Source organism: Fukomys damarensis, unplaced genomic scaffold (assembly GCF_012274545.1).
Source record: "Fukomys damarensis isolate Sample0158 unplaced genomic scaffold, DMR_v1.0_HiC HiC_scaffold_31, whole genome shotgun sequence".
Classification (NCBI taxonomy): domain Eukaryota; kingdom Metazoa; phylum Chordata; class Mammalia; order Rodentia; family Bathyergidae; genus Fukomys; species Fukomys damarensis.
In genome coordinates this window covers 12,917,169-12,944,117 of record NW_022900943.1, presented here as the reverse complement: position 1 = coordinate 12,944,117, position 26,949 = coordinate 12,917,169, and the positions used below count along the sequence as shown (strand labels likewise).

At 40.1% G+C, this 26,949-nt stretch overlaps 1 protein-coding gene across 1 annotated transcript in view; it reads left to right on the top strand.

The window, feature by feature from the left end:
• The first annotated feature begins 4,553 nt into the window (after positions 1-4,553).
• The window catches only part of Rcl1 (RNA terminal phosphate cyclase like 1), a 37,983-nt gene continuing 15,587 nt past the window's right edge, over positions 4,554-26,949 (top strand). The window contains exons 1-7 of the mRNA XM_010620855.1: positions 4,554-4,567; positions 4,966-4,985; positions 5,901-5,972; positions 8,351-8,526; positions 15,924-15,998; positions 17,032-17,156; positions 23,152-23,277. Of these exons, the coding sequence (XP_010619157.1) occupies positions 4,554-4,567; positions 4,966-4,985; positions 5,901-5,972; positions 8,351-8,526; positions 15,924-15,998; positions 17,032-17,156; positions 23,152-23,277 (608 nt within the window). The remainder of the gene's footprint in view (positions 4,568-4,965; positions 4,986-5,900; positions 5,973-8,350; positions 8,527-15,923; positions 15,999-17,031; positions 17,157-23,151; positions 23,278-26,949) is intronic.

The following is a 26,949-nucleotide window of genomic DNA, read 5'->3' as shown; positions in this document are numbered from 1 at the left end:
AATGAAGAATAGTTTAGCAAAAAAGCTCTTAATCTTTCTTATTGATTAAAATTTTTTACTCACCTTTTTTTAATCTTTTTCAAATGAATGAGATGATTAATTTGTATTTTCTCAGTGAACTAGCCTGTTTTTAAAAAACTTTAATTTTGATTTTGCTTCTCTTTTGAGGATATCTTTTTCTTTTTTGCTCATAATTTTGTTCTATTCCTAAACACTCATTTTATTCTGCTTTTTGTTTTTCTTAATTACTAAGATTTTTAGAGTGGTAACTTTTCTTTTATTAGACTCCCATATATTTTGATCAAATATATTTCTGTTTAAGATATTTTACTATGTTCTATAATTATTTTCCTGACCTGTTCATAATTAGGAGATGTGTTTCTTTACATTAGAATATGGTTTATTACCACATTTTATGTATGTGTGTATATATTATTTCCCAGTAATAACTTATAATTTTACTTGTTAACTAGTTCACGCTCTTGTTTTCCAGTTATACTCTGAAGAAATTGAAATCACATTGCATATATTACTTTGTAGCTTTTCTTTTAATACAGCATTTCCTTGTGTAATTAAGTAATTCTTCTATAACTTTTTTTTTCTTTTTTTTGGTACCCGGGATCGAACTTGGGATCTATCTTGTGTTTGCAAGGCAGGTGTGGTACCACTGAGCTAAATCCCTGGCCCATAAAAACATTTTTAATAGCTGCATCGTATTATAAATATCTTAGGCTATTGTAAAGATCTGTCTTAGATTTATTGGCTTTTTAAATTGTGTTACAGTACCTTCTTTATATTTTAGATAAAGCTTCATGTATTTCAAAAAATACGTGCACATGGCTTAAAATCCAAAAGGAGGAAAAGAGTTTTCACAAAGTTTTTCTCTCATTCCTCACTCCCACCTGTGGTATGAAGCAACTGGTGTTACTAATTTGTTGTTTATTTTCAAGGCTGATTTTTCATAAACAAGCAAATTATACATGTGTATATACAATAAAAATAATATACTGTTATATATAAAAGTACATATAAGTACATAAAGCATAGACTAATAAAAGTATAAGAAAGGCATATATACTAGGATAATAAAATATAATAAAGGTGTATATTTAAATATATGATACTGTATATGAAACCTTATGTCCTGTAATATAGCTTGGTACCAAAAGGATCTTTTTTAACAACTCCTTTGTTTTTCCACAGAAAATATTATGTTTTGAAGATGACCATTATTAGCGCAATAACATATTCAGAAATCAATACTTTGATGATAAGCATTGTAAACATTTTATAACAACATATTTAGTGATGTTTATTGGGTGTATATCCTCCCATAAGGCTATGAAAATTATTGGGGCTCCCATTAGTGAACAAAGACTAGAATAAATTTTTCTGAGCAGCTCCTTCTTTATTCATTAGCAGAAGGCCAAACTTAAAACTTTATATTTAATTATCTTGACAATTTTTTATTTAACTTGTAAAGCCCAGTTTTAGAATTAACAATTTATTTGTATCTTTGATGTCATTTTGATCAAAAAAGATAATTGGACAAACACTTTCAAACAATTGGACAGACACAGACAAACATGTAAGACAATTTGTGAAACTGGAGTGCACTCAAATATATTTGGCCAGTTGAATTATAATATCTCTTTTGATGTCAAAACTTTTGCATATTTTTTTTAATTGAGTTTATTGTTACATTTTAGGGATACAGTACAGTTACATTCATTGTTGGAATCTTGTACCTCTACATGACAGGTCTTGGTTCTCATTTTTTCCCCTTGTAACTTTTGCATATTAATAGATCTCTTGCAATTAGAATCAGAAGGAGTAAGAATAATGTAATCTTGTGTTATAGTTATTGTCAAGAAGTCTGTAAGCAGAAAGTAATAGAGAGGTCAAGTTAATCCTATAATTACAATTTAAGAATTTCAATGTAAAAGAAATGTTTCAGTGAGTATGTACTGTTTTTTCCTCACGTAAGTGGTCATCTGCATCTTCCTTGGAGATGACTCATATCAGTACAGTATATTTAAAAAGTCACTATTATAAGGCTACATAGTATTCTGATACGTGATGTTCCATGACTTATTACCTCAATTGTAGATATTCGAGATAGACTACTTTTAAATTGAAATTGTGCTTATTGAAATTTGTTTCTTGTTTTAAATTACCTGTATACCCAATAATGAATATAATGGTACTGTACACCTAAAATGTACCAATAAACTCAATGAGGGGAAAAAAAAGAAAGAAAAAAGGAAAAAAAAAAAACCTTGCCATATGTTAAAGTAAATAAATAAATAAATAACCAACCTGTATATATCTTTGGTGGGCTCTCCACCCCTCCCAGGGAGTGCTGAGCTACAGATCTCAGCCATTTCATTTCTTCTTCTTTTATTTTATTTTTTTTCAATTTCAAAAGAGGTTTGCCAAGTTTCCCAGGCTGGCCTCAAACTTGCTATATCCTCCTGCTCCAGCGTCTTGATTACAGTAGTTGGGATTACAGATGTGTGGCACCATACCTGGGAAACTGTTGATCTTTAAGTTATATTTTTCCCCTACTCCCCATTTTTGAGACATTTTTGCCTGTTTTTTTTTTGTTTTGTTTTGGTATTAGAGATCAGACCCAGGGCATTCCTCTACTAAGCTACATCCCCATCCCATTTTATTTTATTTATTTTGAGACAAGGGCTAAGTTGCCCTAGCATACTTGAACTTAAAATCTTCCTGCCTCAACCTCCTTCAGTGCTGGGTTACCATTTTGTCTTACAGGACACCCAGGCACATTAAGTAAATGATGCACTCACTTACCTCGTGTTATTCTGAGGATAGTGAAGGGCAGGGGATTAAGCATGGGAAGTGGTACTTAAGGAACCTCAAGATTGATGGTCCCAGTAGTTAAAACATTTATTTAAGGTGTTGTATACAAGTACATGAGAAATGCCTAAGGCATAAAATAATGCTTAAGGGATTATAAAATGAACGTCTGTGTAACCTCCGTGCAGGGCAAGAAATAGAACCTTGCCAACCAACATCTGTGTTGTACTTCTAGGAGCAGCCTGGAAAGAGAAGAGTCAGGGTGTGTGGGAGGTGAGTGGGCAAGGAATTCGTGCATATTGGTTTAAAGAAATTTGGAGACTTTGATCCACTTTTAGCTGAACTTGATCTCTTTATACCAGGTGATGGAGCTATATCTTCACTGCTCACAGGACTCTGGAACCAGCTCTGAGCATCTTGTTCTTTGAAACACTAATTCTGAGGTATCTGTTTGGTATGACTTGGCCTGTCTTGCTTGAAGGTCTCTTTAGGTGCTCATTCTCTTCTTACTTATATTCCTGCAGGGCATTTCTGACCACGTTCATGCTTAAGCACCCCTGTGGACTGCAAAATAAAAGAAAACAAAACATTTCCAAAATCATGCTTTCTTCTTTTTGTCTCTTCTAATCTGTTAAAAACTATGGGGTTTTAATTTTAGACTTTACTTGTTCTTTTGATTTAGGCACCTGCAAAGCTTGAACAGAGTAAGGGCTTTCTTTTTCTGTGCGGAGTACTTTTCATTTGCTATAAACCAAATAAGAAAGTGGCTTGGTGATACAGATTGTGCCTGGGTTTTTTTTTAAGAAATAGAATATTCTATAGAAAACCTTAGAAGTACTTTCTAGTTCAATTCCATAGTTCAGTCACTTTTAAATTTGTGTGATCCTATTTATACAGTTCATAATGAACAGTGTAAAGTTACTGTGTACTGTGTATAGTTACTGCAGTGTACAGTAGTACCCCCTTTTCTGTGGGGCATATATTCTAAGACCCCCAGTGTATGCCTAAATCTGTGCATATTACTAAGCCCTATGTATGATACATTTTTCCCTATACATAAATACCTATTATAATAGGCTGATCTTTGACATATCTAAGTTACCAGCATAGCTATTCTTGTGCCTTGGGGCTGTTATTAAGTAGAAGGAAGGTTTCTTGAACACAAGTACTGTGGTACCACAGCAGTGGATCTGATAACAGAGATGGCAGTGGGTGATTAGTGTCTGTGGCTTGGCTGTACTGGACAGAGATGATTCTCATCCCCAGCAGAAGAGAAAGGTATGGCGTGAGATTTCATCAGGCAACTCAGAATGACGTGCAGGTTAAAACTAATGGCATTGTTTATTTCTGGAATTTTCCATTTAATATTTTCAGACTGTGGTTGACTGAGTAACTGAAACTGTAAAAATGTAAAATTTCAGATAAACTACTGCAGTCCATTCTATTTTAATTTCATTAAAAAGAAATATTGATTGGGGACCCATTATACTTATTGCAGGGTCGTTCAGTTCACTGCCTGCAGTTGAAAAGGTACCATGGTTTTCTGGAGTAAGAGCTTAGCTCCATGTAATTAAACAGAGCAGAGACAAACTGTCATGGTGTGAAGAGTGAGGACTTGGAGAAGGAAAAGTTTGGGCTCAGGTCCTATCTCTGTCACTTCCTGGGTCTCAGCCTTCTGTAAAATGGGGATGACACTCATTCCCTTGAGGTTATGAGATTTAAATGACAGAATGGATGGTGTAAAGTAAGTGTTCAATATGCTGCAGCTGTTAGTAGCCATTTTACTTATTTCAGGATTTAATGGATCTTCTCTTACTTTTAGCTGGGTGCTCTTTGTACAGATTGCAGAATCTGCTATGATAGGAGTTATGAGGCAGTGTTAAGTAACAGACCAGGTAGATGAGAACTGCTTAGTTGACTGGCTTACCCTTTGGGGTCAGTTGAGGTGACGGCTGGGATCTGTGCCCACAAACTGCTGGTTTATTACAGCAGTGTCTAGCAGTTAGACAGCCTTTAGTGACAGGAGCAGGTCTTCCTTGCCCTGTTCATGGGCTGGAGGTTAAAGCTGATCGTGTGTGCGTGTGCGTGTGTGTGTGTGTGTGTGTGTGCGTGCGCGCGCACAAGCGTATAAGATCAGCTCAGGGGAAGGCCAGAGGACATAGGTAATTTTCCTGCTTAAGTCATCTCTCCGCACTCTCCCATATTTCACATTTAAAATCTTCTCTCTTCCTTCTACAGTATTTTTCTTTCCTTCTCCCCTTCCTCTTTCCCTTTTAAGGAATGACTAGCTTTTATATTTTAGGTAATCTGTTCATAAAAGGAATTGAAACAAATTTGAGCATTAAAATATAAACATTTGACACAAACTTTAATATATTGTCCTATCATAAAATAATTTCATTTATTAACATCTGGTGTTTTTTCATGCATTTAAAAATAAGTAACTGTAGTACTGTACTATATTCAAGCACTTTTATAATGAAAAATCACCCCCTGAACTAGTTAGATAGTTGTAGATCCTAAAGAAAGAAGGAAAAAGGAACCCCTTTTTGAAAGAGAGAGGCATTGATGTCTTCCTTTCTGTGAAACTGAAGGCTGGCCCTCTGTTTATTCTCTCCTCTTAGGCATTCAGGAACAAGGAGGAGTACTTTCTGCTGTTTTTACTTTATTTGGCTTGCTCTCCTGGTGTCAAAGGACAGGTGGTTAATGGGTTTTCTGCAGCTCTAATTTATGTATCAGTAGATTGCTGGTAAAGATGCTTTTTTTTTTTTTTTTTTTTTTTTTTTTTTTTTTTTTTTTTGGTACTGGGGATTTGACTTAGGACCTTGTGCTTGCCAGGCAGGCATGGTACCACTGAGCTAAGTCCCAGGCTCAAAGATGCTATTTATGGAATGGAAAATCAGAATGGTTTCTCACAGTTCTTCTCATAATACTGGTCAGTGCTTTCTCACTGCTGTAGTTTCATCCAGTTCCAGAGGAAAACCAAGGAGTAATGCTGGAAGTAACCCAACCTTTACCGTAGTATCTGGATCAGATGTGTCCTAACACAGGGCCACGTGTTTTCTCTTTCTCCACAGATTTTGAAGCCAGCTTCATAAGGCTACTGGACAAAATAACTAATGGTTCTCAAATTGAGATAAATCAAACAGGTGAGTTCCTTTTCTGTCCAATCTGAAAGCACCTGTGCATACTATTTAAGTGTTCCTTTGTTTCCCTTTTTTAATGGTATAAATATTATAGTATGTTCAAAACTTTACCAAACACTTTGTGTTATAAAACCCATCATTCAACTGGAATGTTTTGAGGGTGTACCCTTCAGAATTACAGAAGGGAGCTATGAGTGGGGATTATAATATTCTGAGTTATCAAAATACTATATTTAGTTGGAGAGGCTCAGTTTCCTGTCTGTGATGTGAATGACCAAAGATACACATGAAATCTCCCAATTTAGGGAGCGTACATGTGACTTAAGATAGAAAACTGACAACTTTACATCAACAAACAAGCACTTTTTTTTTTTGGAGACAAGGTCTCACTATGTAGTTGAGACTGACCTCGAACTCACTATGTAACCCAGGCTGGTCTCGAACTCACAGCGATCCTCCTACCTCAGCCTCCCAAGTGCTGGGATTACAGGCATACGCCACCACACCTGGTTCAAGCACTTCTTTTTTAATAATAAAAATATTTTATGCTTAACATTTATATCCCATTAAATTTCTTACAATGAACTCTGAAATAGTTCAGTTTTGTCTCTTAAAATAAGTTTACACGCGTATATACAAAATGTTAAAATCCCATTACCTTTTTCTTCTTCTATTCCGTTCTCTAGAGATTGTTGCTATCACAGTATTTGCTTATACAATCTTTATGTAACTCAGCATCAACAGGGTCATTCATGCTTTTTACACTATTCTGCAGCTAGCACTTTTTTCACTAGCATAAATATTTAAGAGCTGTCTGTGGCAGTATGTGCAGGCGTACCCCCGTATTTCTGTGGGCTGTAGTATAGTTTCCATTGTATGGATGGGTGGTAAGTTCTTTAGCTGCTCCCTATAGGTAACTTTTAGGTTGTTTCTAGCTTTTTCTTTCTGCTGTTAAGATCTTTACATTGTTTAGGATACCATGGGAAACATCTTTCAGTTGACTCTGAACTCTACACCTTTGCACATACCTTTAATATACATGGGTTCTAAAGACGAGCTTGGATTTGTTTGTGGCTCTGGGCTACTTGAGATGTGCTGATTTGTAGCTATAGTGAGCCATGACTGGTGGAGAACAGGTTTCAGGCATGAGCTGTTCAGGTGCCCTATGCCAGATAGAATTCCCTGTCTTCTTTGCCTTGTTTACTTTGAAATTGTTGGGTTTTTTTTTTTTTTAAGCAACTTTTATTGGTGATTCAGAAGGTAGATGATTTTATCCTGTAATCATATCTGCAGGGTAGGTTAAAGAGTAAGACATTTATTTGATCTTGCTCACACCCTATGTCCTTTTAACCCCCTTCTTCTCACAATAGAAGCCATGATTCTGATCTGGTCAGTTTCTTATGAACAGATGGAATTGAAAAATTGTGTGGCTATATAGCTTTTGTTGACTTCTTGATCTAAAAGATGGTATTGTGACTTTTAATACTATTCAAGATAAATGACCGGAAGCCATGTCTTTGATCAGAATATGTTCTGATTCTGATTTCTTAAATTTTCTGTGTAGTAAAACTTAAATTTATTTTATGAAATGCCTAAGAACTGTTTCCCATTTGAGTGACTGAGTATGTTTCTTTCCTCTAGTATTAAATTTATTTTGGTACACTGCACCAGAAGACATTACAGAAGCTTTTGTGTATCAAAATACTGTTTGCCCATTTACCACCCCTGCCCCCACAATCTGTAGTGTTTTCCTTTGTTTTTTCCATAATAAATAAATCTAGTAAACTTTTAGATGCTATGAATAGTGAAAAGGTGAATAATGATAATAGTGTCCACTAAAGCCGTAATTTTAGATGTTTCTATTAATATTAATTGTACTAATTAACAATTTTTCATTTAATATTAAAATGGCCATCACTAATGGCATCAGATGTTACAAAATACATGCTTTTCCTAGGTATCTCCTTTGGTAAGTAAAATGTCTGAGAAATCTCATGTCAGGGGGATGCTGGCTGTAGCCTTCATGATGTAAGACCATCGTTTGTGATCCTACAACCAGCGCAGTCTGAGAATGTGCTGCTGGGAGGCCATGGTGCCTGTTAGGAGCCCCCCCACTGTGCTGCCAAGTTTGGCAGCTGAGATGGCTTAGGGAGGGGTTAAATTTATCACTGTTTATTAAGTTACATTCACAGCTTATTATTGTTACAGAGACTTGACAGTGGTGAGTCAGCTTTTGGAGTGAAATGTGGGCTGTCAAGGATGGCATTTTGAACTCCCTTGGATGCCCTTGTCAGATTTCCCCTTGGGACTCACTGACTTTGTTGCCTTGTAACACTTGGTTTTGTTCCTGCTGCATCTGGTTGTTTTTTCTTTGATTTAAGGGACGACCTTATATTATCAGCCTGGCCTCCTGTTTGGTGGATCAGTGGAACATGACTGTAGTGTCCTTCGCGGCATTGGCTATTACCTGGAGGGTCTCCTTTGCCTTGCTCCATTTATGAAGCACCCCATAAAAATAGTTCTCCGAGGAGTGACAAATGACCAAGTTGACCCTTCGGTGAGTATTGAGGTCAAACTGTGGCCTTCTATCTTGTAACAGCTCAACTTGTGAGAAAAAAAAACTGTATTCTAAACCCAGTTTTATTCTCAAGCGTTTGTTCACTCGTTTACCTCGAGACTTAGAGGTTAATTCACTCCAGAAGAAGATGAGCCAAGACTTGCAATCATCAAATTTAGAATGACTGCTACTGTTCCGCAAGGTGCCTTTCATTGGTACATGTAGGAACTTTCAAAGCAGATGCTTGCTCTCCATTGTGTTTGATATGAGCTACAGCTCTTGGCTGAAGTGTGTGAGTGGAGTTTTTGTGAAGTTACGTGAGAGCTGAGGCGAGAGGGCAGCTGATCAAAGTTTTAGGCAGGAAATAGAATCCCTTGGCATTACCACAGCATAATCTTGACTTATCTAAGTTTCAGTTGTAAACCCAAGGACTGTTTTCATCTGAAAAGACTTTGCAGATTAAAAAAAAAAAAAAAAAAGCATGAAGACAGAATGAATGTGTTAAGGATTGAGAGTTTGTGAGTGCTAGCAAGCTTCTCATTAAATATGCTAATTTTCCTGCATATATAAAGAGAATGGTTTACTACCCAACTAACATTTTCACTTTGGTCACCGCAGCTGTCTTAGTGCCAGTCTTAGACATGTCATAGGAAGGGAAGGAGTCCTCAGGTTTGAATGCTTCACTGTCCAGAGAAAATATCTTAAAGCCAGTGGCTAAGAAATTCTGACTGAGGAGGCACCCTTGTATTTACTGCTACTGACCTAGGCCGCAGCCAAAAAATGGGCAGCTTCTGAGATAGCTATGAAGTGTGCGGCTTTCCTAACGGGGAGTGACCAGTTAATTGTGCAGTGAGCTGCTAGTAAACACCAAGATACTTACTAGGGTATAGACATGGTTAATGTGTTCTTAGGTAGAAGACTTTTGTTCTTCAGTTTTTGTTTTTTTTTGAGCCAAGGTTTCACTATGAATTTACTGTGTGGCCCAGATTGGCCTTGAACTCCTGCAATCCTCCTGTCTCAGCCTCCCGAATTCTGGGATTACAGTTTTGCACTTCCATGCCCAGCTTGTTCTTGTTTTTCTTTTTTGTTGTTGTTGTTTGTTTTGTTTTTTTGAGACAGGATCTCACTATGTAGTTGAGACTGACCTGAAACTCACTGTGCAGCTCAGGCTGGTCTCGAACTCGCAGTGATCCTCCTGCCTTGGCCTCCGGAGTGCTGGGATTACAGGTATGCTCTATCATGCCCAGCTCTCATCTCTTTTTTCTATTATCTATGTTTTATGTTGCTTTTCATTAGGTTTCTCATATAAGATAAACCATGCAATGTTGAAGCTTGTGTGTCTGATTTATTTCATTTAATATTGTGGTTTCAAGCTGCATCTATTTTCCTACTCATTTATTCTTCTTTAAGGCAGAGAAGTGCTCCATTGTATATAAATACCACATTTTCTTTATCCATGGACATATAGGCTGCTTCCAAGATTTCCTGTTACAAATTGTGCTGTGGTAAACATGGGTATGCATATATCACTGTAATATGATGACTTTAATTCTTTGTGGAAAATTTCTAGGAGGAGAGTAGCTGGGGCAAATGGAATTTCTATTTTTGTTTTTGAGGAGTCTCCATACTGACTTCCATAGTGGTTTTACTAATTTGCCTTCTCACCAGTAATGTAGAAGGGTCCCCCTACCTCCAAATTCACCAGCATTTGTTTTTTGATTTCCTGATGATAGGTCTTCTTCCTGGAGTAAGATGGAATCTCAGTGTTGTTTTAATGTACATTTCTCTAATGGCCAGAGAAATGAATATATCGGTCATTTGTATTCTGCTCATTTCAGTTGCCCATTTTTTTGATAGGGTCTTTTATTGGGGGTGGGTCTGATTTTTTTTTTAATTCTTTATATATTCTAGCTATTAGTCCTCTGTCTGAGGAATAGCTGGCAAAAATTTCTTCCCATTCTGAAGGTTGTCCCTTCACTCTGATTGTTTACACTCTTTGCTGTGCAGAAGCTTTTTAACTTGATATGATCCTGTTTGTTTATTCTTGATGTCATTTCTTGGGCAGTTGGAGTTCTATTCAGAAAATCCTTGCTAAGGCCTATGTCAAGAGTTTTACTATTTCATCTTCTAGAGGCGTCTACACTTTCAGATACAAATAATGGGACAAGGTCCTGCAGTACACTTGGGACTATTGTGGTGCACCTCCATTGTACTCTTTTTCTATAATTGCTAATAATTTTAGAAGCTATTCTCAATCATTATTCAGCAAGTTTTTAAAATAGTTTTATATATTAATAGTAACAAAAGATCTGTGGGTAAATTCTCCGGAAATAGTATTTGTTTAGTGCGCAGTATTAAAAATAAGTCTGTTTTCATATGCTATCAGACTGTCTACTTTGTCAGCTGCGTGACTAGAATGATGATGGTTGGCATGGGGCTCTGGTCCCGGTTAAGATAAACAGACCTAATGCAGGACAAGCCGTGACTTTAATCTGTGGTGTCTTCATTTCGAGCATCCTCTTGCATGTGGTTTACCCACCAGGTCATGCCTGAATGTACTCGTGCATAGGAGGATGAACACCTTGAGTGCTTCTGCCCTCGGGGAGCTCTCATTCCGCTGGGGTGGGTAGCTCGAAACATAGCCAGGCAGACATCAGGCTGTTTGCCTCTGGGCCCTGGTAGGCAAAAAGAGAAGTGCTGGGCATTGGTGCCTGAGACTATTTTGTTTTGCTGTAATAGAATTCCTGACCCTGGGTAATTTATAAAAAAACAGATTTTTTTACTTACAGTTCTAGCGGCTGACAAGTCCAAGAGTATAGTGCCAGCATCTTTGTGCTGAATTTAGAGGGCATCACATGTCAAGGCAGTGAGAAACTTGGGGGAGCCCATCCTTTTACTGGAAGCCCAACCCCAAGATAACTAACCCACTTCCGTGATAATACCCTTAATCTGTTCCTGAGAGTGGTGTCCTCATGCCTCAATCACCGCTTAAAGGTTTGGCTGACAGCTGTTAACAGTGACGGTTACATTTCAACATGAGTTTTTGAGGGGACATCAAACAATAGTAGTTGGGTCGTGTTTCTAGAAGAAGGGAAACAACCAGAGTCAGTATGGGCTTTAGGCTAATTCTGGAGGTCAGGTGACCAATTAGTTGGAAGGGCGATAGATTAGTTTAGATGTTGTGGAGCTGGACATGCAAAGTACAAGGCTAATATGAAGGACAAATATGGCAAGAGAGGCTTTGTAACTTGACATCTACTTGAAGGTAGTCTGGGAGGAATGGGCTGTAAATTACTGTTTTTGTTCTGGCTGACTTTAAGAATAATATACAGAAAGAGTTTGACACAATGAAGGAGAAAATCAGGGTAGCATAATGATTTGATTTTGGCCTTATCCCCTGGGCCATGGCATTATAACCACATGGGGACATCCACTTGGCAGTCGGCAAGTATTGTCTGTAGCCTCAGAGACAGGCCATCAGGATCTGTTTAAGGCCTTACAGGGCCAGGCATAATGTTGCACACCAGTAATCCCAGCCCTCAGGAGTCTGAGGCAGGAGGATCACTGTGAGTTTGAGGATAGCCTGGGTTACATTGAGTTCAAGGGCAGCCTGAGCTACATAGCAAGATTCTGTCTCAAAAAAAAGAGAAGGAGGGGGAAAAAAAAAGAAGGAAGGAAATAAGAAAACAAATAAACCTAATAAGCCTTGCAGGTTTGAGATTGACTTGGTGCTGAAATTGAACCTGCACAGCAGTTGGTCCTACAGGTGTCTTTCCTCTGACCTGTATGGTGTGGAGTGGTGGTGGTTGGTGATGTTTAGGTGTATGAATTGGTTGTTCATATGAAAGCCCCAGAGTTTGCATTGTAGTACTGCTGTGTGGCAGCACTGGACGGCTGTTCTCCAGGATTGCATCAACTGGAGCTGTGTAGCAGCTGCCCAGTTTGTTAAGGCATGAGCTCTCCAGCCACGTGCAAGTTTCACCTAACCTGTTCATTTACATTTTCTTTCTGGCCTCTATGAGCTTTAGAGTTTTTGCCCCAATGGACTGAGAGTAGAAGGGGAAATGAGCGTGTGAGGTGTAAGAGGAAGAAAACAAGGAAAAAACAGAAGTATTTGGAGAAACCAAACAGCAATCAAGTTCTGAGTGGCTGGGGATGATTCAAAGAGTCTTTGTTTGCAGGATTTAAGTTAATTTGGATAGTGAGATGTGGCAGTGAGAGGTTTTGCTGAGGTCGGAGACAGCAGTGTGACTGGAGTGCAGTGGCAGGTACAGGCTGTGAAAAGAGTAGGAGTTAGAGCCACAGAAAGCTAAAAGAACCTTCCAGAAGCTTAGGTACAATGGTTTCTTAAAAACTGAGCTTGGCAGTGTGTTTTAGACTAGTTAGCCTGTAACCTAAGAAGCTGTCAAGGAGAAGGAAAGATTAAAATAAAAGGATAGAGTACTCGATAAGCCTCACTGCCACAGAAGTTCAGAGGGAATAGAGTAGCAGAAGTGGTGGGATGGGCCTTATAAAGGGTTAGGGACTCTTTTTCTTTTTCTCCTAGAGGCAAGAGGACAGAAAATGGGAAGGAATTTGGAGAAGAAAAGTTCCAGGAGGCTTCTGAATCTCAATTTGTGGAATCAGAGTCTCCAGTAAATATTGACTGGTGCTGGAAGGTTGGTCAGGTGGTGGGCGAAGGGTGAATAATTCTGTTCTTTCATTTCCATCTTAGGAAGGGAAAAGAAATGCGGTATGTAGTGTGCTGAACATTGTTCTAGGAGCACAGTGTGTACATATGTGTGATCCATATTTATCTTCTCCCAGCTGTTTTATATTCCGTATTTATCTTGTCACAGCTTAGAGGAGGTAAGTTGAGGGTGGATTTCTTCCTTCTTTCATGAGGTGTGGATCTTTTCATATTTCTGCCTGTTCACTGATTACTCAGTAAGAGTATTTGCCTTTGCCCTGAGCTACCACGTGGGTGAGATCTTTGCCTTCGCTCTCTGTGGAGTGGCAGCTCAGGTTCCCTGAGGCACGACTTGCAGCTCACCCTTACTCTGCTAAAGCCAAAGTTTGCAGAGCCAGAGAAGGCAGTAGAGTGTTTGGCTCAGCCTCTCATCTCATACAGGAGGAAACTGAGGCCCTGGCGAGATAAGGTGAGCGGGGCCTTACAGCTGGTTAAGAGGCAGAGTGAAGGTCAAATCCTCATCTGCTCTTACAGCATTTGCCCACTGCTCTGCGTCTGCCAGATGGAGTGATTAGGTGATGGTGTGACACTTGGACTTTTGGCTGATTCAGGTTAAATTTGACTTTGTCATCTGTGACTCAGGGAATGAGTACAATGTGCCAAAAGGGATGCTCTACTTTTTCACCTTTCTTTTTCCCAGGAGAACTGACAGCTGCTTAGTTCTAAGGTAACCTACATCCTGTTGCCTAATGTCATCATAGCTGTTACAAACTTGCAGCCATTCCAGTGTGATAGTATGATGCATTCCTTGTGTTCGTTGTATAAAACTGTAGCACAATTATGTATAGTACATAATAATAAATGACTTACTACACTGTATTGTATGCTCACACACTTGTGTGTGTGCATATGTTCACTCTTTGTTGGGGATTAAATTTAGGTTGCGCCCCAGCCATGCTATACTATTGTTATTTTAAAGTATACACCTTCTACTTATTTAAAAAAAATTAATGCTAAAACAGCATTAGTTAGGTCCCTCAGGATTCCAGAAGAAGGCATTATTATCATGGGAGGTGACTGCTCTATGCCTGTTTGTACCCTCGGAGACCTTTTAGGGGACATGGTGTGGGTAACACTGATTATTCTGATCCTGTTTAGGACTAAGCTAATGTGTGTGTGTGTGTTTGCTCCTCCCCACTGGAACTGGGATTCGAACTCAGGACTTTGTGCTTAAGAGGCAAGTGCAGTGCCACTGAGCTACGTCCCTGGCCCTTTGTCTTCATTTTTAATGAGAAAGTTTAAAAGTAAAAAATAAAAATAAAATTAAAAGTAGACTAAATCATATAGCCTAGGTATGTAATAGGTGGTGTCTAGGTTTACATAAGGACACTCAGCTGGGTGCAGTAATGCATGTTTATAATGCCAGCCGAGTAGGAGGCTAAGGCAGGAGGATTGCGGGTTCCATAGCGAAACCGTCTCCAAAAAAAAAAGTATATAAAGATACTGTGATGTTCCCACAGGAATGAAATCATGCAATGATAGATTTCTCACAAAGCATCCCCACTGTTAAATGATATATGACTCTATTAAGTATTTGGGTATGTTTAGTTTTAATATTTGGTTGAAATTAGCTAATCTTTAATAGCTTTTCCTTGTCAGTGCCCCTGCCACACCTGATCTATTGTGAACATCTTCGAGGTTTTATAGGTCACTTTTCCTTGTTAATTTTTTGATCTTAAGACTATTTAGTTGGGGCCTGTCTTCTGCTATAGCACTATATTAGAGTATTGTTCTATTAAGCCAGCCTGTTAAGAGTTGTTGACAGCTTGGAGACAACCAGGCTTGAGGCCCTTCTATTAAATTAAAAGAAGTTGTAACTTTCTTGTTTGAGGCCTTACAGATAATTAGAAGCAGAGCCTGGTCCAGAACTAGGGGTTTTTCCTGTGTTCCCTGCTCATGCCGCTGGCCCTCATTGCCCTCGATAGGGTCAGCCTCACCAGGGGCAAGAGGGGAATGTCTTATTCCACTGGAAATAAGTGAAAGACTAATTTTCTTTTGCATATTGCACCATTCACTGACTGTTAGATGTACATGATTTGAATGTCATCCTTATATTCTATGAGAAATCCATACATATGAAAGACGTAGGAGCGCTGAACAGGGAAGAGATGATAGCAGTCCTTGGAGTTCTTGCCATTTGCTGTGAATGCTGTTGTAATTTCAGCTGGGGGCTCGTGCTGCTTCCTGTAGTTTGAGATTGTCATTCCTTCACCATAGTGTAGTCCATGTGGAGATTCTTAGGTTAGCACTGAATAATAACTTGTTTTGCTTGGAGTCAGGGCCACTAGCTCAAACATTAAAAAAAAACAACATGTTAAAACAGGCTGATACTTTCTTCCATAGTGCATATACCTACAAAAAGGAGCAGAGGTCAGTTTGTTTTTCTGAGCTCAGCATTCTGTCCATCCTTTTTGCATGATGCTCCTGGTAACTTCAAGCTAAGTGTACATCTCCATGTCATCCGTGAGGAAAGCAAGACTCAGAGAAGCCTAGTGGCTGTAAAATTTCAGACTTCCTCAGGTGCAGAGCAGTTGAAAGCCAGAATTCTTTTTCTTTACCCAACTGAATTATCTACCTCCTGGTCGCTAAGCCTTATCTGCTTCTTGGACTTTTTCTTTTTATCTGCCCAAGACTTAATTATACTTTTTTTCCCTGAAATAATTTATAGGTTGATGTTCTTAAGGCAACAGCACTTCCTCTACTGAAACAGTTTGGGATTGATGGTGAATCCTTTGAGCTAAAGGTAAGAATATGAATTGCTGGCTGTATATACCTATATAAAACATTTTCTCACCAGCTCATTAGAAGAGCTCTGTGATTCAGTGTATGAGTGTTTGTGTATCACATTTGAAGTCACCATTTGTCAGAGATCCCCAGGGCTCAGGAACCAAACACTCTGGACTTTGTTTTATTGTTTTGTGGTTTTTTTTTTTTTTTTTTTTTTTTTTTTTGAGGCAGGGTCTCCCTATGTAGTTGAGGCTGGCCTTGAACTCACTATGTAGCCCAGGCCGGCCTTGAACGCACATCGATCCTTTAGCCTCAGCCTCTCAATTGCTGGGTACAGGCATGTGCCACCACACCCAGCTCAACATTATGGACCACACCTTACTTTGTGGTAGATGCCTTGTTGTAAACCTTTTATACATATCCACTCTTATCTCTCGCAGTAGTTCTGTCCAATGTCAGCTAGCTAAGAGATAGAGCAGCAAGGATTCTGGACCTGCTTCTCTAAACAATCTAAATATAATTTGTGTCCAGGAGCCCCCAACCTATATGTCCTTGAGAATTTTCAGTAGAAGTGATTTAAGCATGTGTTCGTTATTGAAAAGAAATATATCAATCCAGTATGGTGACACTTTGGAGCATTTTTTTTAAATGACTTTTTTAAGTGGGGGGGATAACTTTTTTGGGCAGGGTTATGTAGAGTTTTGATACATCAGTTGTTTGTATGGGAGGAGATAAAGGTAGTTGTGGTGGTTAAGAAATGGGATCTGCTGTTGAAATAGGATCTGATGATGAACTGGGATGCAAAAATAGGTCCTGGTGGTGACATGACCTGCTCAGGGGTATGCAGATGAGAGTCAAAGCCACTGTGATTTGGCTGTGCTGCTGAGCTGTGTCCTCTTGTAGCTAACATGAGGTGCTGTTGCAGTGGAAGAGCTGTGTGTCTTGTGAGGAAGAGCCCATGGGTAGAACCTTTCTGGGATGAGTGCCAGGGAAATCCTGCTTTGTTGCTTCTGGTTTCATCTCCCTACTCCCCAAATTGTTTTGTGCAGATTGTGCGACGAGGAATGCCTCCAGGAGGAGGAGGTGAAGTGTTTTTCTCGTGTCCTGTCAGGAAGGTTCTGAAGCCCATTCAGCTCACAGACCCAGGAAAAATCAAACGTATCAGAGGCATGGCGTATCCTTTGCATTGGGTTTTGATTTCTTATTTATTTTCTTTCCCTGTAAGAATGACTAACAGCTTTACTTCTTCCTGAGGTTGTTTATGTTTTTGAAGACCCTCTTGGGAAAATTTTAGCAGTGAAGTATTATTAGTTGAGATATGTTTTATTTGCTTCACCATGATTAGATTGATTTGTACACATACACATGCACACACGCACACCCCAGTTAATACTTAAGCAGATGGCTCCTGTGTATGAGATACTCTCCCTAGTGCTTTGGTTTGGAGGCTTTGAATGTACTGTAGTTCCTTCCTCCCTTCCTCAGAAGAGCCCATTATCTGACAAAGGAAACAAACTTTGCAAACACATAGTCCTGAAATAAAATATAAAGCAATACGGGAGCATGTGCTGGGTGAGTGGAGAGTAGTGGGTGGCCAATTTTATGTGGAGGATTTAGAAGGGCTGAGATAATAATTAGCACCATCTAATATTTAATTCTTACTCTGTGTACTTTAATAATCACTTCATAAATTTACTTACATTCCATCTTATAGGTGGGGAAATTGAGGCTTGCGAAGCTTTGGGAATTTAATAATGTCATCTGACAGTAATGGCAGAGCTGGGTTTTAAACCCTGTCAGTCTGACTCTGGAGCCCAGGCTTTTAGCCTCTGCTTTTTTCTGTAGAAAGGAGAGGACATTGAATGGAGCTAGTGAAGCACAGCAGGAAAAGAAGGCTGCTTCGGGCAGAGCAGCGCTTCTGTGGAGATGTAACTTTGCTCTGTGGCCCTGAGTGCATGTGGCATTTGATAGAGAAAATGAGGCATGAAGACAGGCAGGAGCCAGAGGAGCTGAAGGTCATGCTAAGGAGTTGGCATTTATTCCAGAGTCAGTCATTTTCACCTGGAGACTGAATTTGTATGTTAGGGGACACCTTTAGAGGCAGTGTAAAAACTTCCAGCTTAGGTACAGATTTTGCAGAGTGTGAGTTCAAAATCATCACCTAATGGTAGCCACTTATTGTGCCCAAGAGGGAGACCTGAGAGTAGTGGCCTGAGAACAGGTGAGAGCTGCTAGTATGATAGGTTCTAGAGGCAGAATGGATGGGCCGGGGTTCACCTGGTCTGTGAAAGGAGTGGGGAGTCACTGAGGGTGATTTTGATGTTTCTTGCTGAGGACCTGGGTAGAGAGAGATGTTTGCTCTGACAGGAGCTGTGAAAGTTTGGAGTAGGGTGGGAGAGAGGTGAAGATAGGATCAGTTTCTTTGTTTTGTTTTTTGAGACAGGGTCTCACTATGTAGTTGAGACTGACCTGGAACTCACTATGTAGCCCAGGCTGGTCTCGAACTCACAGCGATCCTCCTGCCTCAGCCTCCCGCGTGCTGGGATTACAGGCACTTGCCACCACACCCGGCTAGGATCAATTTTATACATGCCAATTTGAGGGTCCTTTATTATGGCTACAGGGTGATAAATTTAGAAAGGAACTTAGAAATATAGATCTGTCACTCAGGATCAAGGTGAGGCTAGAAATAAATGATTTGTAGTCAGCTACCATGTAGAATATAAAGGGAGGAATGTGGAACCTCAAGACTACCAAGACTTGAAAGCAAAAGCAAAAACTAATGAGGAGAATGAGGAAAACACAGCCCCTTGGACCCAAGGCCAGCACCTTCCAGAGCCCCAGAGTCCTTACTAGATAGGTGTGTTGCGTAGCAGAACAGCAAACTCTGCTCAGGGAATTCTGTTTTAGTATTTCAAATAGTGAAAGCGTATTGAAGATACTGAAATTGTAGGTGCTGACAAGAGACCTCAGGGGACAGGCATTAGAGGCCAAAGAGTGACTTTGCTGGTGGGTGCATGGCCAGGGAAGGGGGTAGACTAAAACGTGTGCTTCTCCTGGGTGGGGTGGGTGCTGAAACTCAAATTTTGCATTTCTCAGGAGGTTGGGATATGGTCTTATGCATAGGAAAATAAGTGTGGCAAGGACTGACTTCCAGAGGCTTTAAGCTTAAGCAGAAGGTATTGAAGGATGTGCAGTAGAGTAGGGGCCGCACAGCTGTGAGGTGGAGGTGGTGGTGGTTTAGATGAGAGATCAAACTTGGGGTGCTGCCTGAAGTTCTCGGTAAGAATCATCAGATGCAGATTTTAGGACAAAACACCCTTGGATGTGGACCGGCCCATTTTCTACATGGCTGTCCTGGGGCCCAGTAAGAGCCACGCCTTGTATGTGTGAGGAGAACATGGGCAGGTTGAGGAGAATGGTTCCTATCCTGGGAACCTCACCTTGATGCATTAAACCAGGTGACTTCTCAAAGTGATGTTCTACTTAATATTCTTCGATATGGAGCACCTGGAGCAAAGTTATGGAGGAGATTATAAAGACATGGAAATACAGTGTTTTTAAAAACCAAATGTCTTCTACTGATCTGTGCAGTCACTTACAGATCAGTCTCTAGTAGGTACATTGTATTCTACTATCTAGAGAACTAAAAAGTCAAAAGCTGCTCATTGCATTTGAATTGTTTTTCATATATAAAACCCTATATGCTTTGATGGTCATTTTAGGGTTTTTTGCAATTTTTTTTTCCCTGAGATAGGGTCTTACTGTATTATTCAGTCTAGTCTTGGACTCACTGTGGAACCCAGGCTGGCCTGAAACTAAGGGGGATCCTCCTGCCTCAGCCTCTGAAGTGTTGGGATTACAGGTGTGTACCACCACACCCAGCCATTTCAGGTTTTTGTTGTCCTCATTTAAGATGTTTCCTTTTTGCTCTGTTGTGGCAGTGAACTCTACTTGGGATCCAGTCGCTGTAGTTTAGAAATGTAATTTCCATTATGCTGTGTTTTTTGTTATTGTTTTTGGTACTGGGGATCGAACTCGGGACCTTGTGCTTGGAAGGAAGGTGGCAGAACCACTGAGCTAAATCCCTGGCCCCTTGTAGTATGCTGTTTTGACACAGTTGGGTTGTAATGACACAGGTTGCATGAAGCCCATCATTCTGGGGCCCCCTGTGCTCTCTGTACTGTGTCTGCAGAAACCTCTTGAGCAGTCCTTTGATAATGGTGCTGGGACAGGGTTTTTGGAGGAGAATGTCAAAGAAAACTACAAGAGCTCTGGTGTCCAGCCCCATGGGGACAGCTTTGTTCCTGCCCATCTTCTCTTGCTAGTGTTCTTTGAAACTTCCCTGTATTGTGTCTGAGCTGGGAAGGCACATGAGAGGTCCCATCTGCTTCTACTCTTTGAGACAGATGTGGACCCCAGACCATCCTGGTGCCTCCTCTCTGAGTAGCAGAGGCTTTTTCTCAACTCCGCAGAGAGGTGAACATTGCTCACATTTCTGTCTCTAGACCAAATGTTCCCGCTGCTGGTCAGCAGAGCTGCCCATTTAATAAACAGCCAAAGGAATGTGGGTTTGAGTGATCACCTTCTTTGCCAGTTTTGGAGCCTGGGGGAAAATAAGAGCTGTTTTTGGAAAAAAACTTCAGTTTTGTGGTTTTTCACTTGTGAGACTGGTTGACTTTAAACTGATGTTGATGGGTTGTTTTTCCCATAGGAGGGCTTGAGCCGGGAGAACTGTTTTAACTGAGCTACCCCCACCCCCCGCCCCACTTCGTCTTCCCCCTGGCATTCTGCAGGATGGTGACTGACTGGCCAGGGCCTGGGAGCGAGCTGATGTTGATTTCTGCCAGCAGCTGTGACTAGACAGTGAGTTAGTTACCTTTTATTGAATACCACCCACTGTGGTTCTCCTTGCTGCCTGATGTGGGGTGAGAGAGAGAAAGGAACAGTGTTTTATTTTATGGTCCTGTTCCAGAGCTTATGATTTGGTATGTAAGGGTTAGGAGAAGAAGCTGGGATAGAAGTAGATGGAGAGGGTGAGTTGGGCTTTTTCTTTACTTGACTGTAGGGAAAGTACTTTGAGAATATCTACCTGTCTCTCTCTTTCACCTCTCTCTCCTTCCTCCTCCCTCCCTGCCTTCCTTCTCCCTCTCTCTCCTGGGTTTGTTTTAATCTCTGGAGGGGTGAGAGGAAATTGTTTTTTGGAAGTCAGTTCAGTTTAATTTTGAGGAAGAATCTTAGTTTTGAGCTAGAAACTGTGGTCCTTGCCCCAAGGTGGCTGTGAGCATAAAAGAGATAGATAACGTGTAAGACAGAACTTTGGGAGCGCTGAGTGCAAGGGGATTGTGTTAGGATAGTGACATCTCTTGATCTCACGGGGCGGCGGGTGGTGGACTCAGGCCTCAGAAGAACAGCAACCACTGGGTCCAAAGGGTATGAGACTTGGGACTATTTGTTTAAAATATCTGTGGTCAAAAGTACGTTCTGGACAGAAGAGGTGATGATGTAACTGGGCTCTGTGTGTGTATTGAAAAACTCTTCTTTGCTCTTTCCTCATTTCAGATTTGTCCTTTGAGTCAAGTTAAATATTTGTAAGTCTCTGAGTACAAAAGTGGTGTATTATACAGTTGTAAGGGGGACAGTACTAAAGCCCTGCTTTTGTGAGTTTGTGGTCTCTTCAGAGAGTAAGAGCAAGATGAGTACATGTGAAGGCAGCTACTCTGTGCTAAGTTCACGTGGAGATCGTAATAGTTGCATGGCGGCTGGAGGCCTTCAGGTGAGACGGGGGGTGGGGGCTCTGGACTGGAAGAACGGGAGAAGACGGTTCAGGTTGAAGAATTTAGACTTTGAATGTGTTGAGGGGGCAGTGGTGCTGGTTGAGCATGATCATACTGAGCAGGCTGGAGGGTTAAAACTGGGGATCCAGAGGCTAGGAGTCATTGAAATGCTCAGCATGAAGGAGATTGTTCTGCTAGGGACGGTTCGTGATGGGTCAAATAGGAGCGTTAGATGCCAGGTCAAGTTCCTTGTACATATTCTGTTTCTGTAGTTCTCGTGAAAATTAAATGTGTTGTTGACAGTAACTCTTGAACAGCTGGGCTGAAATGGACAGGTGACATGCTTTGCTTTAGCTCTTGGACTTGCCACGTGGATTTGTATCAAGGTGGTAGAAGGATCGCATGTTATTTTTTCATTTCTTTAGTCCTACATATATAGCTCTTGACCATACATTGCACACTGAAAGTGCTAAATATCTAATGTTTAGATTAATTTATGGAATAAATTAATAGTCATTCTCTGTTATAAAGTCGAATTTTAGGTAATAGTTTCTATGTCTGCAAGTACCAGACCTTTCACTTGTGTTACTAATACCTTCCCCCTTTTGGAGGGGTGCCCTGTTGTAGAAGTGCTAGTTATCAGTGTTTTTGATAATTATCAGTTGCAGGTAAAGGAAGCATCATACCCTAAAGGAGTAATTAATTCTTATGCAATAGAAAATAGGCTCTGTAAGTTTGTTTAGACCTTTATCAACAGCAGCCACCTTGCTCTCTCACTAAACATTTTCTGTTTCCTTTGTCAGCATCCCAGAGGGTGAACTGAGTTTGGCTCGGGTCTGCCAATTGTGGTGTCTGTGCTGGCCTTAGGTTCTTAAGAGAGACTTCTTGGTCACAGCAGTGGGAATGGACAGAGAATAGAGAAGTGTTCCCAGGTGTTTTACTTAGAAGGGTTGAGGGTGTAGCTTAATGGTGGAGAGCTTGCTGAGCATGAGCTAGGTTCTAGGTTTGATCCCAGTACCATAGGAAAACAAAAAAGAAGAAAAGTAAAAAAGGGAACCTGTATCATGACATGCAGAGACATATTTACTTCTTTAAGACTTGGACCTTTGCTAGAGAAAAGTGTGTGGGTGGAAAGGAAGAGTTGGGGAACTCTGACTGTATATTTTCCATTCTTTGAATTTGCAGTGTTTGCATCATGAGCTTTTAGGCCTTTAACAGTAAGAATGAAAAAAGTTGAGTTGTACTAAAAGGAGATTAAGTACAGTTGGAAAACAATGGAATTATAAGTTCCAGTTTGTTATTTTGATTCCAGAAGGATTTGCCAGCTGTGGAAGTAACTCTCCTCTGTCCAGGTGTCTCTGTAGCATGACATCCTTAACTCTTAGCTTGCAGGTACTCTGTGCGTGTGTCACCTCAGATGGCAAACCGGATTGTGGATTCTGCAAGGAGCGTCCTCAACAAGTTCATACCCGATGTCTATATTTACACAGACCACATGAAGGGAGTCAGCTCTGGAAAGTAAGTGTCTGCATCTTGGAATGTTCTTCGGCAGCTACCTGAGCCTTTTTCACCTGCTGTTTTGAAGTTAAAACTGCCAGCTTGGAGGCTGAGCTGCAGAGGAAGAATGATTTCAGAATTAATTTCCTTCTAACTTACTGCTCATGTCACCAGCAGGTATTTCTTGGGTGTCTGTCACATCAAAAGTATCCTAGTAGTGCTGGGAGCTGAATTCTGGTACTTATTGGTGGAGAATTTAAACCTGTCTGTTAATATCAGTGTCTCAAGCTTTAAATGCCATTTGCACTCTGCTCTAGCAAAAAATTAAGTGGAAGGAATTCTTCCACTCTGAGCAAATAAGAATGAGGAAAAAACCTTTACTGCCTTAACAGCAAGTCAGCTTTTCTTTCCATCTGTGGGAACATCCTTCTTAGATCCAGAGAAAGTTGTTGCAGATTTTAATTTGGTTTACATAAAGCCTTTGCTACTATAAACAAACCAACCAAAAAATTTAAAAATTAAAAGCTAAAATATTTTAATAAGTAAAATGGAAATGAAAATAAAAAACAATGATATATGTACTACAAATGCCTATTTTAGGATTTGCTTTTGTATGTTTAGAAACAGGGAATTTAGGGGTTACAAAAATATGTAATCTAGAAAATAACTAAAGGAATAGGACAATGAACACCTGTGTATGTATCTTCCTTATACTTAACAATGAATATTTTGCCACAATTGCTTTACTTCTTTCTGACTTTTCTTTTTTGCTGGATCATTTTAGTATGAATGATAGCATCATTAAGTTTTGAAACTAAAATTTTCAGGTTGTATCTCCCAAAAAGAATCAAGAGCCCAAGGTTAGCCATTTGTGGGTTAAGAAGTCATCTTTTTCCTAAAAGGCAGCAGAGCTGATCCTTTTCTTAGCTGTTCCACCCAAGGTTTCTTTTAACTTCAGCAAAAAGAGAAAAGACAGAAAAGGTGGGTGAGGGCTTGAGTGTGAGTGAATATTTTTAATTTCATGAGGCCCAGTGGAGAGATGAAGGTGGTTTTAGAAGTTCAGAGATGGCTCCTGGTCCAGAGAAACAAGGGTGGTGGTGTCAGAGGTTAGGGTTAGGAAAGGGTTTGTATGCAAAACTTACTCTGCTTTCTGGGAGACTGGCATTGTTAATGATGGTCCCAAACCTTTGTTACTCAAGTATCAGCAATGTTTGTCTCATCTACATGTTGAGGGTGATAATGTTTGCATCCCAGGATTATTATAAACATAAAACATGTATGTAGCTAAGCATGTTTGTGCAAGCCTGCATTCCCAGTACTCTGAGAGGCTGAGGCAGGGAGATTACAGTTCCAAGTCTGTCCAGCCTAGGCAACTTTGTGGCTCGCTCAGTGATGAAAGGCGGATGGAGGGTAGGAAGGGCTGAGGATTTAGTTCACTACAAAGGCCTTGGGCTAAATCCCAGAAATGCAAAAAACAAAACAAACATATATGTAAGCTATCGATGCAGCCCCTCCCATGTAATAGGTGCTACAGCATGTTAGCCGCGCATGCTGATTTTTCCTCTCCCTTCTCCCTTCTTGGTTGGAGGTATGGAATATATGTCAACTGTTGGCTCTTTCCCAGAAGGATGATTGTAGAGGCTGGGGGCGCCTAAGTAGCTGCAGGAGTTGTCTAAATGCCCTGATTGTCTCGATCCCTTCTCTGTCTGGTCCTAGCTTGGCTGGAGAGTGGGGAGCAATGAAGCACAGCAGCCTTGAAGTCCATACTGCCTGCCACTAGCTATCGTGGCTTTTTTTCTTTTTATTGAGTTTATTGGTACAATCTAGGTATACAATACAGTTACAGTCATCATTGGGATTCTGTACCTTTACATAATAGGTCTTGATTCTCATTTTTTCCCCTTGTCCCTGCCCTCCCTTCACCCCCTCCTCCCCTCCCCATTACAAACACTTTATTTCCATTTTTTTCAGTTTCTCATATTTTTTTCCTCTCCCTTATTACCTTTCCCCCACCCTTCCCACTTTCCCTACACCTTTAGCCCTTTATTTCCTATTTCACATTATTAATTATCTCATTAGGATCTTGTGTACTATTACAGTTTTTCACACCAAAGAAACTATTCGGTATTTCAGTTAAAGAAATCTCTGTATGAACATTAAAAATGGGGAATCCTAAAATAAAACTAAAAAGGAAAGTAAAAGAGAAAAGGCAATGATATAAGATTAAAATAATCCTTAATTCTGAAGATGAAAATGGTCCCTGAACATATTTAAATTGCTTATTGTTCTTATAGTCTTATTTTGTTCTTTTTTCATTATTTAGAGAATACTTTATTAGTTTCTGTAATCAAACCCACGTAGATATGACCTTCCATATTTAGTACGATGTGTTACCCCTGTACACATGGGAAAAAAAAAATAAAAAATTAACATTTCTAGACCAATTATCGTGGCTTTTTAATAGTGCCACTGACTCAGTTGACAGAAATGCATCCTCATACTTGCTAATAGCGAGGTGAATCCTTATGTATGGATCAAGGTATGGATGTGTAGTCCTGTGGGTCATCAGTGCCCACCTTCATTTTGAAAATTACATGTAAAACCAATGCATGATTTGCTTTTAGTTTTCTAAATCTCAAGTGACAGATGAAAAATGTTGATTTCCCTTTCCTGTTTGTAAAATTATAAAGTCATGGATAGGTATTTTCCTCTCGATTCAGTGCAGTATGCGTATGAGTTAGGCTTGTTCAAATGCAGGAGCAACAATATATGTTAGGGCCGTGGCGTAAAATCCTGGGGGCCAGCCGTTCTTGCTGGCTTTTGTTAGCACTTTGACCAGCAATGCACATCAGGCCAGTGTGGCCCCTGTTGACTCTCATAGTAATTATGAAAAGTCTAATCCTCTACCAGTTGGAAAGCTCTGGTGAGGTCACTTGATGAGAGGCTGCCATGCCAATAAAACATGAAATAGGCCTAATAATGCACATAGTCTGAATTGTGGGGAAACAGCTGGAGCAGTGTACTTGGAGGCTAATCAGTGTTCTGTGTTTTCTCTAAAGTTCCTAATATGATAAGAGCAATTCTGATTAATAATAATTAATATAATTCATTGTAATAACCCATATACCCCACAAAACATTTATGTGGATGAAGAAATTTGGAAATATAGGTAAGTGCGTGAAAGCAGTGGTGGTAACCTGTCTCATGTCCCACCCCCACCTCGCTGTGTTTTCTGTTCATGTTTTGTGTCACTGCTTCTGTCTCTAAGCTGCGTGTCCTCATTCTCCTCCTGGTCAGATGACGTAAAGGCAGTTTGAGATTTCACTAGAATTTTCCATGTTCCCTGGATGATGGGTGCTATTTGATTGTTAGGCATGATTTCGAATGCCCTTGAACCTTTGCTTAAATTCCTAACTTGCTGCATCCCCTTGCTTTGGCACATGTTACTGACCCTTGACTAAATAGACGATTGAATTTTTCTGAAGACATTAAGTATTGACCAATGTAGTTCCGCCATATAGTGAGCTCATACTGTGTATTTAAAAGATTAATTTCACGCAGTTATTCGAAGGTAAATACTTCGGCTCAACTCATACTAGACTCGCAGAAGACACTTTATGAACAGTGTTGAATTGTGTTAATGGAGGCAGGCTTGTTATGGTTGTGCTGCTAGGAAAGCTGCTGTGTCTGGAT